We start from the raw sequence: 15175 nt of genomic DNA on the forward strand, positions 1-15175 counted from the left end.
GACATTAAGGTTTAAACAGCTACGTTTTTGAATGTTCTAAGTCGGCGAATGCAGTACAATGCCTTTTCGTTCCTGGATTCCGAAATCCAGTTTGGGTTTTGTGCAATTTAAAAAATGTTACCTCACTGTATGTGTGGCAACGGGAAGAGAAATGTTCTGCAAGTGGCCTTCTTTCCAGCTTCTTTGTCATCAATCAGATCTGTGAAAATTGATCCTTTTTGTGTAAGTTTTCAGTTCCTCCGACATAAAGAAGGCGACAGATGTTATATGTATATGATAAATTGCATTATCTGTTTTTCACGTGTTTGGATAATGTATGTTTAATTTTTCGCTAGTGGCTGTGCTAGAAAATGTGCTGGACTCTATCATATATTGACAGATTTTGCACCTTTTATCGTCACAGGGGACATACTTACGAGGGTGGTCTTGGTTAGTGATTGGCGTTTGCTACACCATGACTTTGATGCCTTTGAGGTTTTTTCAACTTCAGTTGACTGTAACTGGTTTGTTCGGTAGGATTGACTTTAGTATGTCACACGATGCAGGTCAATGTGCCCAATGTAGTACACTTCGTCAATAATATGTTTGAAATATGTAAAACAACAGCTGTTTGAATGTACTGCTTTTGTTAACTTCAGTATATACTTGTCATTCAAGCTGGTTATGCAAGTGTATTCAGAGTGGTTGCTTATATACAATTCGTATGCAGCTTTGTACAGTGCATGCAACCCTGATCTGACATCCATGTATGGTCGATCATAAAAAGGTTTGTATTTTACTTATGTTTTCAGGAGAATTGCAAATGCACCGATTGTATAAGGCGGATTTAGTGTTGGATCCCATTTCATAGTAATATTACGCGTATTTATTAATACTGGGACACCACTACCGTACTTACCGTACATATGTATTGACTAAATGTATGTGATATAATTATGACCAGTTATTTTGTAAAAATTGTTTGTCACTAAAACTCTATAACAAAATGAATGGATTGAATCCAGACAATGATGATGTTAAAACACAACCATTTCTGTCAGTTTTACACAGTGCTCAACTAAAGAAATGGTGGCTAAAATAGATATCTTCTCACACATAAGTATATATATATATATATATATATATATATATATATATATATATATATATATATATATATATATATATATATATATATATATATATATATATATATATATATATATATATATATATATATATATATATATATTTGGAGCAAGACTATGACACACTCAATGAATTAGAAGCATGTACGAGCTTGTAAACATACAAGTAAAATACAATATTGAAATACATTATGGACGCTGCAGTACTGTATGTTTCAACTGGCAAAGGAGCCACAGAGAACAACGTCCTATGGAGTTGTATATACTAACCAAGGTACTACTAATTATACATGTACAATAGGGACATTCACTGTGATTGTGGGCTGCGTAAATAGTAACACTTAATATAGTAAACACCTGCAGCTAAACAAAGGGTTGCATAATATATGTATTATTTGTGACAAGTTAATGGAAGAACATGAAATGAACATACCTATAGTGTAATTTATATCCGACTGAAATGCCACAGAATCCACCCAATAATTCAACAGAGTTTTGTACATTTGTCTTTTAGGGTCTACAGTTAAGTGGATGTCGTTACATTAATTTATATTTTAATTTTGTTTTAATTCTAATGGCTTTACCATAACAAGATCTATGTTGTTTTTCGTAGAAAAATATCTTATGTATTTTGCACTGCTGTATATTTTATAGATAACACAAAAAATAAGGTGTGCCGATTCTATTACAGCGGTATCCTTCCACAATGATGAAAAATTTAGTTAATCTCCATTTCTCTCATTTTACTTCCAGGTTTACAAAGTAAAATTTCAAGAATGCATGGATAAAGCCGTATTCGCCGATTGTATAATTGGTGTAGACTGTAAATGGTGTGAGTGGAGTATGCGGTGAGTACCAGTTCATTTCTTTTCAAATTGAGGTTTGTAACATTCCACCAGCTATAGAGTAGAAGAGCTTGTGGTGTGACCTATGTCGATCATTTGTCAATCCACCGTCCGTCAGTTAGCAAAGGTTGTTATAAGTACTCCGTTATAGTTACTCTGTCAAAACTACTTTGAAAACTATATTTAGGCCCATATTCGTCACAAGGTCTAGCCTTCTCAAAGGAAAATGTGAATGCCAGTTTTAAATTGTTCCAATTGCTGTCTTTTTATTTTATTTTTTGCACTGTTAGATCTTTTAACAAGTGCTTTATTTATTTATCATAGATTTGTATGCAAAGCTGATTGAATTAAATTTTTAGGTACAGTCACACTTGTGTATAACAACTATTCAGATGTCCACACATAGGCAGTCCTGTTGACTGTTTGTTGCACAACGCAAACCAAACGTTAGACTGCCCAGTATGTACAAGGCATGTGATTCTCACCTAAACAAGCCTTCCTGAATGTGTGAATTTTATTATGGCCCCTACAATACATACAATACAATACATGGACAATGACATCATGCTGCTGCAAATTAAGGCCTGTTATTTCTATCTCGAAATAAATAATGACGTTGGCCTCAACAACGTGAAGAAATGCACCCTTGAAAACACAATCTAAAGCATCAAGAAGGTGGTAGGCATGATTAAAGATGAATCCACCAACCAGCCAGTTGCCTATTTTGTCAGCCTCCAGCACAATATCTACAACATCTTGAAGGCCAACTGCATGGAGATTGGCAAGGGTAAAGGCACATCGTAAAGGCATAGCTCTGTTACGGCCTTGGCCATACGTCCCCCAAGATAAAAAAGAGCTTCGGCACACTATGACTGCATTGCATAGTAATGTAGATAGGAAGGAAGTCGACCGCATTAATAAAGCTAGCGTATATCCAATGGGCACTAAGAATTGCCTAAGACCACGTCACAACACGGGGATATTTCCTCAGCAAACCATTTCCCTTCATCAATGCAAACAATAATCATATCATATAATGGCAACTGAGTATCATCAGGCACAATTTGTAGTTCTTCACAAACAAAGCTTGTGAAATGAGTTACAGCTGCAAAGATAGCAAAGAGATATCAGACCTGGGATGTGAATAAGCCAGGGTGAACACCTTGAGCGACCATACAATATCAGTGGCATGACGTTGCCCTCTTTCAGCTTTGCAGGCGCATATAGGTACGCAACTGGGTATTTGAGTCAATCACTTTATATTGTGCTGCATTTAGAGGCATATCCTTTACCGTTGTTGGTTCAGTTCTTGTCGGAAAATAAATATCATTTAATATATTTTCATTTCATGAATGAGTCTATTGAAGTCCCAACTTTAAGGCTCATAGTCAAGCTTGCCCTGCATGCTACAATCAACGGATGTTTCGCCTGACACTAGTTAATACTCACGCTTGACTTCACCAATATCAATTGATAAGTTTTTTACAGTTTTATCAAGCTCATTGAGGTACTCAGCAATCAAGGCATTTGCTGCATAACTTGAAGCTACTCCACTGCATTCATCTTGGCAAATGTTTTCTTCAGAGGCAACTCTTTTTAAATCGCTATGATGTAAGAGGTAGTTAGAGTCAGTGTATACTATTGTGTGATAATATTGACATGACAACTGCCTTTTTTAATTTGCATGTCTTGTGTCGAAAAGTAGAGTTCTGCGATAGTAACTGATTTCGCTGCGTCCTCAACATTGAGACTCCTGAGGTTGACCGGATTCATTCTTAAAACGCGTTTGGCAACCATAGTATATCTGACCTCAAGAATTCAGAGCATGATGAGCCAAAAATTGCATTGTGCGTGTGCTGGTGTAGACACCTGATTTGTCTTGTGAGGGAGCACAATATCAAATGATAAATGTTGCTTCATATTAAAGGGCTTGGTTATTGCCTATTGGTACATGCGAGAAGCTCATGCGTTACAATTATTTCGTAAAATTAAATTCTATTCCGAGAACATATTTGATTTTATTTATAAAATAAGTAAATCAGATTCTGTGTATGTTTGGTTGTTTTCTAGTGATGAGAAATACGATCAGTTCGTTAGACCCAATGGAGATATGTATCGAAGTGAATCTTTACATAATTCGATGATAGCAATAGCAGAAAAATACTCGGTAAATAAAGAATTACTTGTTAACTGCTTTACTATTCCAACTGTTGTTGCTCACGCAGCGAGAGAGAAAAACTCATGGAAACCAACCAGAAAAGAATTTCTCGAAGATATTCAGCAAAGAAGTGTTGAGTACGGTCATGGATGATTATGGAACACAGATTATAATTGTATTAATATGATTTCGTTTGATATGATAGCATGCTACCCGGGTAGTTTTCTAGGATACGGCGAGTGTAATAAATATTTCACTCAGTTTGGTCACCCAACTGATGAGATGGCTAGAGTTTCAGTTAACGGCCCATTACCAGATTTTTCCCAAACAGGTTTCGCCAGAGTTATATCATTTAAGTTTGCTGATGGTTTACATAAAATATGTTATGTTTGTTTTGGTAAACACTTTTCAGAACAAAAATGGGTTCCAATAGTGTTATTGAGATATGTGCTGGATTCTGCGATGTTAACGTCGCTAATAGTTAGTGAAGCAATTATTTCATATCAGAAACAAGTTGATGTTTGGCTACCAACGGAACATGATGACGCAAAAGATTTAGGCAGAAAAATAATCGGTAAATTTACTTAGGGTGGTGCTTATGATCACCAGCGACATCATTGTAGATTAATTATAGATGAGGCTGAGTTAGATTTTATAATAGCTGATACCGCAGAGATTGGAATATTTTGTAGTAGAGAAGATATTTATTTATCTGATGGAACAAAATTAGGTACCGTGGTTAATTATCTTGAAGGAGAATCTCCTCAGTATACTCATTTAAGATCATCGAATCGATGTTAGCTTATGCGAGCATAAATTTATTATCAATGATAAATAGATTTCCTGATACCGCAGTCAGAGTAGCAACTGATTCATTCTACGTCGACAGAAAATATTTATCAGAATTAGAAAAATTAACAGGAGATGGTTCATGGGGAACATGGAGAATAAAAGATGAAAGCATCTTATATTATTGTGAAGACGCCGATGTCGTCGTCGAAGACAAATACTACTCAGATATTATACTAGAAGCAGCAGCAGCACCTTATGTGTATGATCCCGCAGCGAGATATAAAACAGTCTACATAAACGGACCAGGTGGATCAGGAAAAACGACTAGAATGATAGAATTATTTAAAAACTCCGATGTAATTGTTTTAACGCCAACACATCGGTTAGCGCGAGAAATGAAACAGCGAGGAGTTAATTCATGCACGTATCATAGTGTTTTCAAATATAATGGTGGTGCGTGGAATCCCTCTCGGATGGGAGAAAAATATATAAATAAAGTTATTATCTGGCACGAAATTTGTACTGTATTTGACGGGGTATTAAAAATGTTCTTAGATTGGCTGCTAACAAAAAATGTTGCTATAATCATGTGCGGGGATCATGGTCAACCAAATCCTATTGATGGAGAATCACCTCATAATTGGCTCAAGAATTTTGTTGATTGCTATGAAGAGGTTGACACCGATTATAGATCATTAGATGGCCGACTGAGCGAATTTTAAAAAACTAATCCGATTACAGTCAAATAAAGCTCAATGTAGCGTGATGAGAGAAGTAATTCCAGAAACACCAATGAAAGATTTTTTATTGACGTGGACGCCAAATGATCTGATAGTAGCTAGCAGAAAAATAATTCGAGATATACTTCAGCAAAAACTATTTAAGTTACATCAGGAAAAATTTCCGTTGTTACCTGTACGGTAATGTTATAGACCAGCTGATACCAGATTACAAATTATTGATGTTGATATACCTGGTAAAGGAAAACACAATTTAGTATTAAATGATATCGTCACAGTTGATATTAATTTAGCTGAAGAAGCACTAAATGCAACAAAATCACCTTGGACTCTAGGATATGCTATGACTATTCACTCTTCACAGGGACTAACTATTTCTGATTCTCGAGTTTGGATCATCGATGACTACATCGAATGGTCTAACCTGGTATATTTAGCTGTTTCTAGAGTGAGAAAAATATCTCAGTTGGGTCGAATTATCTTAGATAGGTCAATTATCAGTGACGAAACCAACGAGTATATAATAAGAAAAAAAATATTTAGCTATAAACAATTTGACCAAAAAAAATAATTATGAATTTGATCTGGATGTAGATTTTATTGTATCACTGAAAGAGAAACAAAGTAATCTTTGTAGTGGTTGTAATTGTATTATGACGTGGACTTATCAAAAAAATGATTCCAGACAGTTTACCGTAGACAGAATAAATAATAATCTAGGTCATAACAAAGAAAATGTTACTTTAGCGTGTTTAGAGTGTAACAGACGCGGTGTTGATTATCTAAGTGACTGAGGTGGTAGCTGAGTATCAGTTGGAATTATTTGTAATTCTTCACGTGTAAAACCACGTTGAGGAGCTAATGAATCAAGTACATAAATTGCTGGTCTACCTGATGATCTCGTCACAGATACTATTTTATGTGTTGTTGTACTACAAATAGGATCAGTTGCTTTTTATCGGCCTCCTTCAGCTTCACTTGGTTTGTATAAATATCTAACGATAACATCACCTAGTACCGGTCGAGTTGAAAAATCGTGTATTTTTATTGGTATACTTTTTTTGTGATAGCAACTGATGGTTTCATTGATATTGCTCTTGTTGGCTCATTATTTATTGCTGATATAACATTTGGTAACCTAGTAGCCCAATCACTAGATCTTTTATTTTGAATAAATTCAATCGCATATTGATACCCAAATAGTCGCTCAGCTAATGTGTTATTAAATCGCACAACAATAGCTTGGTCGTTGTGGATATTAACTTTACCGCGTCTTATTTTTGTATTTTTCTGTTTCATTAATGAAGTAACAGCATCAAGAAATTCTCGTCCGGGATCAACCTGAAGTAAATTTGGCCATGTTAATGGTCCTCGTTGATATATTTTCTCAAATGCGTTAGCAACTTCAGTTGCTGTTTTAGTTGTTAGCGGCTCAGCTTCTTTGTATCTGTTCGCGATATCTACCACAGTTAATACATATTTATAAGTTTTATCATTAACAGTATCATGTGGTAAAAACATCATATCAGCCTGATGAACTTCATTTGGTACACTGACATCAAAATGTGCGCATTCAATTCGTTTAGGTGGTGGTAAATATATTTGCCAAATAGCTTGTTTAGCTCACCACGCAGCAGCTACTGATGATTTTACTTTAGCAGCTTTTGCTATTTTTTTAATAGCTGATTTACGCCAAAATCCAACAGGAGAATAATAAATTGCTTCCATAATATTAATTACCTGCACCTAAAACTAATTTACCTTTCATAGCAGTATTAATTATCCAGCTAGCTAATCTTTCTTTGATATATTTATCTTTTATAGAATTTAATGTATGAATTAATTTTACATCAGGTAAATGTCGCTGTTGTAGATCACTACTTCGATAAGCGATATCATGAGCTAAACAAGCTCGATCAATTGCATTTATATGATCCTCACCAGGATTTGGTTGATCCTGATTATTTAATCTGATATCGAGTCGTGTTCTTGGTCCACAATAATTGTATCCTGGTAAATGTTTTTCTCCACGATATTTAGACCAAAAAAATCCTGGAACAGACATTAACTTTGCTGCAACATCACCTCCGTGCTTTCTTCTTTTTTTATAATTGCTTCTGATTTCTGACCCGATGAAGAGAATCTAAACTTTTTTGTGCCACATATTTCACATGTACCAGTAACAGCTGATCTATTGTTGCGTGTAACAACTGTAGTTAGATTTACCGTTGGTGTACGCGTTTTACATCTTGCACAATATAAATCCATAATATAATTATATCATGAATGTAATTGATTTTGCAGCTACAAAAAAATCGGTACCAGTCAAACATCATGCTGCGTTACCAAATTCAATTAGAATGATAATAATTGGCCCATCTGGATCTGGTAACACTCAATTATTGTTAAATTTTATAATGAGATGGCTAAAATGGGACAAGTTATATCTGGTTGCACCATCAGTTGATGATCAACGTTGCTATCAGGTACTTAAAGAGTTTAATGAAAACGCAGCTCTATTAAATGAAGGTGAGAATATTATTGATTTTATAACAGATGTTGAAGAAACACCATCAGTTGACATTCTAGATGGATCTATTAATAATGTAGGTGTCTACGACGATGTAATGCTGGATAAACAATCTAATCCAGCTAGAAGTTTCTCTCGTGGACGGCATAAAGACACTGATGTAATTTATGTAACTCAGCGATATACTCAGATACCAAAAATAATAAGAGATAACTGTAATATGTTAGCTGTCTTTAACGGAGTTGAAGTTCATACACTGAGAAATATACATCAAACACGGTGCAGCGGCGACATGGATTAAATAAAATTTAAAAATTTCTTTAGTCGAGTTCAATCTACAACTTATGGTTTTATTACAGTAAATTTATGTGATCCTAGAACACGATATCGAATAGGTTTAGATAGGATATTTTAACTTTTCTGATTTTTACAAAAATAAATAGCATCAGGGAGGTCGCTACCAATAGTTTGTCGTATGATGTAAGCAGCAATTAAATAAAAACGTATGCAACTTTATTCCGCAGCTTTTTTTTTCGAACAAAGGTTTTATTTACAGGTTGGGGTTCAACAAAAATAAAACCTACCCAGGAAGCCTTTATTTGGTGAACGGAGCCCTTCTACGGATTAGACTTCCATAGAAGCTTTATTTTTTTGTCGGAATTCTTAGGTCTGTTCGCCCTCCCTGCTGCTTATATATATATATATATATATATATATATATATATATATATATATATATATATATATATATATATATATATAGATATAACAGGGTTGAGAAATATATATTTCGGTATAACAATGAAATGTAAAAGTAGCTCACGCAATGGGCGTGGCTTTATCGCTGCTTTTTAATAAATATTATCGCATACAAAATCTTGATGAAGCATTACACCTGACAAATTCAGAAAAATAAGGAAGATATTTTTAAAAAACAAATAAAAGAACAGTATTCATCAGTACATAAAAACAAAATTATAATATTATAGGCTCTACCTTTATCTGACAGAGGTATTCCCCTTTTTATACCGAAGGAGAGAAAACCAACTAAAAAATATAAATCATTTTTAAAAGAATACGATAATAAAATACAAGCAATCTTACTCATTAACGCTCTACTTATCATTGAGAGTTATGTTCTTTCACAATTTCTTTGTTATATGCAATACTGATTTTGTTTTGTTTTGCTTATATTTCTTCGATAAAAGCGATCTGGCAATATTACCTGCGACTTATTTTACAGAACACATTGCAATATCAAAATGTTTTCCAGCTGCATTCATTGATTGAAATATTATTTCTTCACATGTCTCTAGATTCACAGATGTGCGCTCTTATTATTGTAACCAGTATTTCCAAATATACAATTCTGACATTTGTAACAGCACGTAAATTAATTGGGTAATTATTTGTTTCGGATCTGAATCAATATGATCGATCACGAGACCCTCTTTGATTTCTTCGTGATAACGCTCGTAAATAAATTTTTGACAGAGATATATTTTTTATCCAACAGACAATCTGAGACAACGAATATTATCAACAACACCGACTGACCTTTTTAGTCGACAATTCCTGATGATACCATCACGAGATGGTTCATATTTTTTTATAATGAGATGATTACAAACTCATTTTGCTCCATTTAATATATTCATATTTTTTTATTAATCATTGTTTTGAAAATATGGCGAGATAGTCATCATCATTTTGTATGACCTTGTCATTATCTGTGTTATTTGTTTGGTCATAATATCGTTTCAGCTCCTGTCATTTATACCAGCATAATTGCTGATACAGCTGTGTTTCTCCTCTAACCCCAACACCACACTTTAAGCACAGTTTCGGTCCTTAACTCCCTCTTCGTAAGTGAAGTCCACATAATTCATATACGCAGGCTTTGTTACCGGGAGTTGTAGAACGTATCATTAGCCACTTAAATTTATTCTTTGTTTGGATTTCGCGATTATGGGGCATATCATATGTGGTCAACATTCAGTATTATGTGTAACACCGAAGGTGTCTCTAAAGGTTTTATTGCTGCTACAACGAATGTCCAACGAGCAGCGAGGATTATTATTATTATCAAGACAATCAAACATATTTTTTTAGAGTAAATTGTATTGCAGTGGTATATACCACGGATGACCGTACCTATTTTATCCATGACAAACGTGACCTTGTCCGACTTCAAACTGAAAATATTGTTACGTTAAATCAAATTTACAAAAGGGGAATGTGTTAACTGGTATTGACAAAACATATTATGTACGAGCCTATCATGTCTCTGCAGTTATTTATGCAATATATCCGCTGAATGACAAACCTAGCGTTAATGATCTCAAATCAATGCAATTTTCAAAATAAATTGTTTAACCGAGCGATGTGGAAATAAACTTTTGCTTCATTTAGTATATTAACTTTATTTATATAAATCATAATTTTGAAAATCTGGCGAGATAGTCTTTAGCATTTGTTATGACCTTGGCATTATCTGTATTATTTGTTTGGTCATAATACCATTTCAGCTCCTTTCTTTTATGCTAGCACAATTGCTGATACAACTGTGTTTCTCCTCTAACCCCAACACCACACTTTACACACGATTTTGGTGCATAACTCATTCTTCGTAAGTGAAGTCCACATAATTCATATACGCAGGCTTTGTTACCGGGAGTTGTAGAACGTATCATTAGCCACTTAAATTTATTCTTTGTTTGGATATCGTGATTATGGTGCATCTCATTTGTGGTCAACATTCAGTATCATGTGTAACTCCGAAGGTGTCTCTGAAGTTTGTGTTGATGCTACAATGAATGACCAACGAGCAGCGACTATTATTATTATTATTTCGACAATCGAAGATATTTTTTAGAGTAAATTGTATTGCAGTGGTATATACCGCGGAAGACCGTACTTATATTATCCATCACAAACGTACCGTGTCCGACTTCACGCTGGAAATATTGTTGTTACGTTAACTCAAATTTCCAAACCGGGAATGTTGTCTGGTATTGACAAACCGTATTGTGAACTAGCCTATCATGTTTCTGTAGTTATTTATGCAATATATCAGCTGAATGACAAACCTAGCGTTAATGATCTCAAAGCAATGAAATTTTCAAATAAATTGTTTAACGGAGCGAAGTGGAAATAAACTAACAGATCTACGACGCGAAAGATTAAACAGTTAAAGATAACGGAGCGTCAATCAATGATGTCGTTGAGCATGGAAAGAAACTAAGATTCCCAATAACATATTTTGCATGAATTGAAATATTAATCTAAAGGAGCTTCGATATATAGCATTGATCATAATGTGCATGCTTGGACTTTTCAGTGATAATATTACCACGAAAAGTTCTGTGAAGGTGCTATGTTTGATTTTTATAGAAATATCAGTAAAAACGATCCTGTATCTCTGTGGCTGTTTCAAAGTTCCAATGATGGGAACTTTCATCAATTTGTACGGCCTAATGTAGATATTTATTGCACAGAATCTATCCACCACAAATTGAAAAATCTTGCATTTAAATATACCCATGACTATACGAAACAATTACTGAGTAATTGTTTTATCATTCCGTCGGTTGCTGATCAGTTTGCTCATAAGGAAAATTCATGGAAACCGACGCGGTTGGTATTTCTTGAAGAAATACAATACAGTTGTGTGGAATACGGATATGGTGGATTCTGGAATACCAGATACAATTATAGAGATATTATCTCAATCGATACGGTTGACTATTATCCCGGACGTTTTCTTGGAATGTGAGAATGTTCGAAATATTTTAACAGATTTGGATATCCATCACAAGAGATGACCAGATTATCAATAAACGGACCATTACCAGATTTTGACCACACTGCATGTACTTGTATCAAGTCATTTAAATTTGCTGAATATCTCCATAACACTTTTCATGCCATCAATAGTTTTATTTCGATTTATGCTTGATTCCAAAATGTTATTATCGTTGGTTGTAAATGATGCGATTATATCATATAGTCCATAGAAAATGTTTGGTTACAACAGCAAAAGAAATACTCTGATGATGAAAATTCTGATATGACTGATTTTCAGAATAAAATCGCAAAAGTTCTTGGCAGAAAAAATAATTGGTAAATTTACCAAGTCAACAAACGGTTTTCTTGCCAAATGGAACTAAATTAGGTACAATTGTGAGTTATATTGATGGTGAGTCACCGCATTTTACTCATTTAAGATCTTCTATGTTAGCATACGTTTCGAAAAATTATTATTAATGGTGAACATATTTTCTAAATTTGCCGTTAGAGTCGCCACAGATTCATTTTATATCAATAAAAAGACAGATTGATACTGTGCCAAGATTTTGTCCAAAATGGCTACCATATCGTCAATCTTATAAAATCACATTGCTGGTCCAAAATGGAAGGTAATAACATAATGTTTAAAACAGGAGACTTTTTATCATGCTGTGTTTGTCCTAAATTAAGCTGGTGGAAGGCTGACATTCGATATGTTTGCCACAGCAACTAATTTGAAAATCTTGTTATCATTGAAGACAAGGATCGATGTTTTTTATCACTCAGCATTTAAATGAACAAAATGGTTTTAACGTTAATTTCTGGATTTATTTTCAGCCGGAAGTGCGTAAGTCTCTTCAGGAGACTTATTTATATTATTGTTTTCAATCTTTTTGTGGCACAAGACAAGGTAATTTATTATTTGAGGACAAACTGTTCTACATCGTCAGCTCTTTCTCTTTCTCTCTTTCTCTCTCTCTCTCTCTCTCTTTCTCTCTTATAATTTAGTAAAGCTTAAGAAAAACAACACATACTTTTTTCTAAACATTAAAGCTTCTGTACAAGGCTAATACATGTCTGTGTGTGTGAGATATTGTCTCCACCAAAAGAGTGCCCCTGACCATTAGAGCTGGAAATCATGTTAAAGTTTTTACCGCTTTGTTTTTAAAAGTACCGCAATGCGTACTACGATATATCGCAATTATATTAAGGAGAAGCGTAATGGACTGATATTTAAATGCCTGACCCTATTTTAAGGATTTCCGTCTGTCAATAGCTGGGCAAATATCCTGCTCTAATTTGTAGCTAATTAACATCAATTCTATCCATTACGTGTATATTATATGAAATTAAATAATTATCTAGTGATAAAATAAATGAAAGATATATACCAAAAACTATGCTTTGTATATGTTAATTGCTGTACAAGTTATAGCCTAAAGTAAGTTAATTATCCTTACACTACAGCTGACACAATGTAAAAGACATTTGATATTTGAGAGATTCTTGATTAAAGTCTGTGTTAACACTGCAGGTGCAATTTAATAACTACGCGATGAATACAATCTCCAGGAAAGCTGAAATGGGATGTTGGTACCTGGCAACATGTTTATAAAAGAGCCATTAAACATCAAGTACTGTAAATCAACATAGGGGGATATATTTAGTGGACATGGGCATTGAAGGAAAATCAAAAGTGATAGCAACTACTCTTCATAATATTCTAGAATGACTTAAAGTATTAAAAAGGAATATATGTCCTTCACTCATTAACATACGCTAGAGAATAACAAGAATATGAAATATACTTCTGTGATATTTTAATCCTAAAGTTGTCAAATATTTTATTTATACCGAATATCTTTCAGAACATTCCATTTGGCGACCATATTAGTATGCAAGACACGTTTCAAACATGTGACTAAGTAATCGTGAATTGTGACAAATAAACTGTTTTGTAAAAAAATACCACAAATAGCATTATTCATATTTTGAATTATTTTGTCACTTAAAACAAAACATGATGGTAAAGGGGCTAAATTCGCAGAAGGACTACTCAGGAATTTCCATACATTCCTTACAGACGGAAACAACCGAAGTGTGTTTTCACAGTATGACCACTTCGTGAAAGGCGACCACGCCATTATGACAGCCATGAAAACAGTATAGTTTCCTAATAATATCTCTTCATCAGAAGCCATTAAATATTATTAATTCAGCATGTTGTCGTTTAGAAGGAGTGCACTGACAAGAGGAGCACCATGTTCATTTTGCGATTTATCTGTACACATTGTTTGATCCACACATACACCAAGTCTTCACGGTAGTCCACGTTTACGTGTATAGTGAAGTCCAAAGTTAGTGCAACAATTTATAAAGGACACTATAAGCATTAAAATGTTTATCGTCGCAAGACTATAAAAAGTGTTATAGAAATATCCTCTATGAAAAGGTATCTGTCAATAAGGAGCATCACCGAAGACTGGATTAGCCTCAACGGGCCAAATAATGCATAGATGCATTAAAATATCTAATAAAATAAACACCTGATTATACAAAATAACTGAAACAAACCTTTATTGTCACTAACGTGAACAAATCTGATAGTAGTGTTTTGTATTATTTGCAATAGGTGCGGTGTGCTGGATGCATGTAAGAATATAACCCATGGAAAGTTTGTCAATCTTTTTCCAGTTGGAGATCAGGACCACAAAGAGGTAAGGTCTACACATTACACAGTATACAATTTTGTGGAAGTCGTCTGCTTCAGAGATAAGGTTTCGAGTTATTATGGATTTAGATTTGCTAAATTCAAATATGACAAAACAACTTATTGGCTACTGTTTCTTAGACATTTATGTTTTTACATTTTACGTCTATGTATATTGTATAGATACTTGCATTTTAATCATAAATTGCATAGCTAGGTTTTGTTTGTGTGTTATTTTTTGATTTATATGATAACATTGTACATGTAATGTTTATGTAACATTTTAAAAAGCAGCAAAGATTAATATCAATAACATTTATTATGAAACAGAAGGCCAAAAACTAGTATCTATATAAAAGTACTTGTTTATTCCTTATTCATTGTCTAGTCTGCTCTGCTTGTCTTGTTTCTTGTTGGTATTGTTGTTGTTGTCGGGTTTAAAGCCATTTTTCAGCACATGAAAGGCTATACATGGCGGCCAGTA

At 34.0% G+C, this 15175-nt stretch overlaps 1 protein-coding gene across 1 annotated transcript in view; it reads left to right on the plus strand.

The window, feature by feature from the left end:
* The window catches only part of LOC149803930 (hepatocyte growth factor receptor-like), a 192745-nt gene that overhangs the window by 57743 nt on the left and 119827 nt on the right, over positions 1 to 15175 (plus strand). The window contains exons 5-6 of the mRNA XM_089953741.1: positions 1881 to 1975; positions 14614 to 14698. Coding sequence (XP_089809867.1) covers positions 1881 to 1975; positions 14614 to 14698 — 180 coding nt within the window. The remainder of the gene's footprint in view (positions 1 to 1880; positions 1976 to 14613; positions 14699 to 15175) is intronic.

Source organism: Sinohyriopsis cumingii, chromosome 3, assembly GCF_028554795.1.
Source record: "Sinohyriopsis cumingii isolate HCF-2022 chromosome 3, ASM2855479v2, whole genome shotgun sequence".
Classification (NCBI taxonomy): domain Eukaryota; kingdom Metazoa; phylum Mollusca; class Bivalvia; order Unionida; family Unionidae; genus Sinohyriopsis; species Sinohyriopsis cumingii.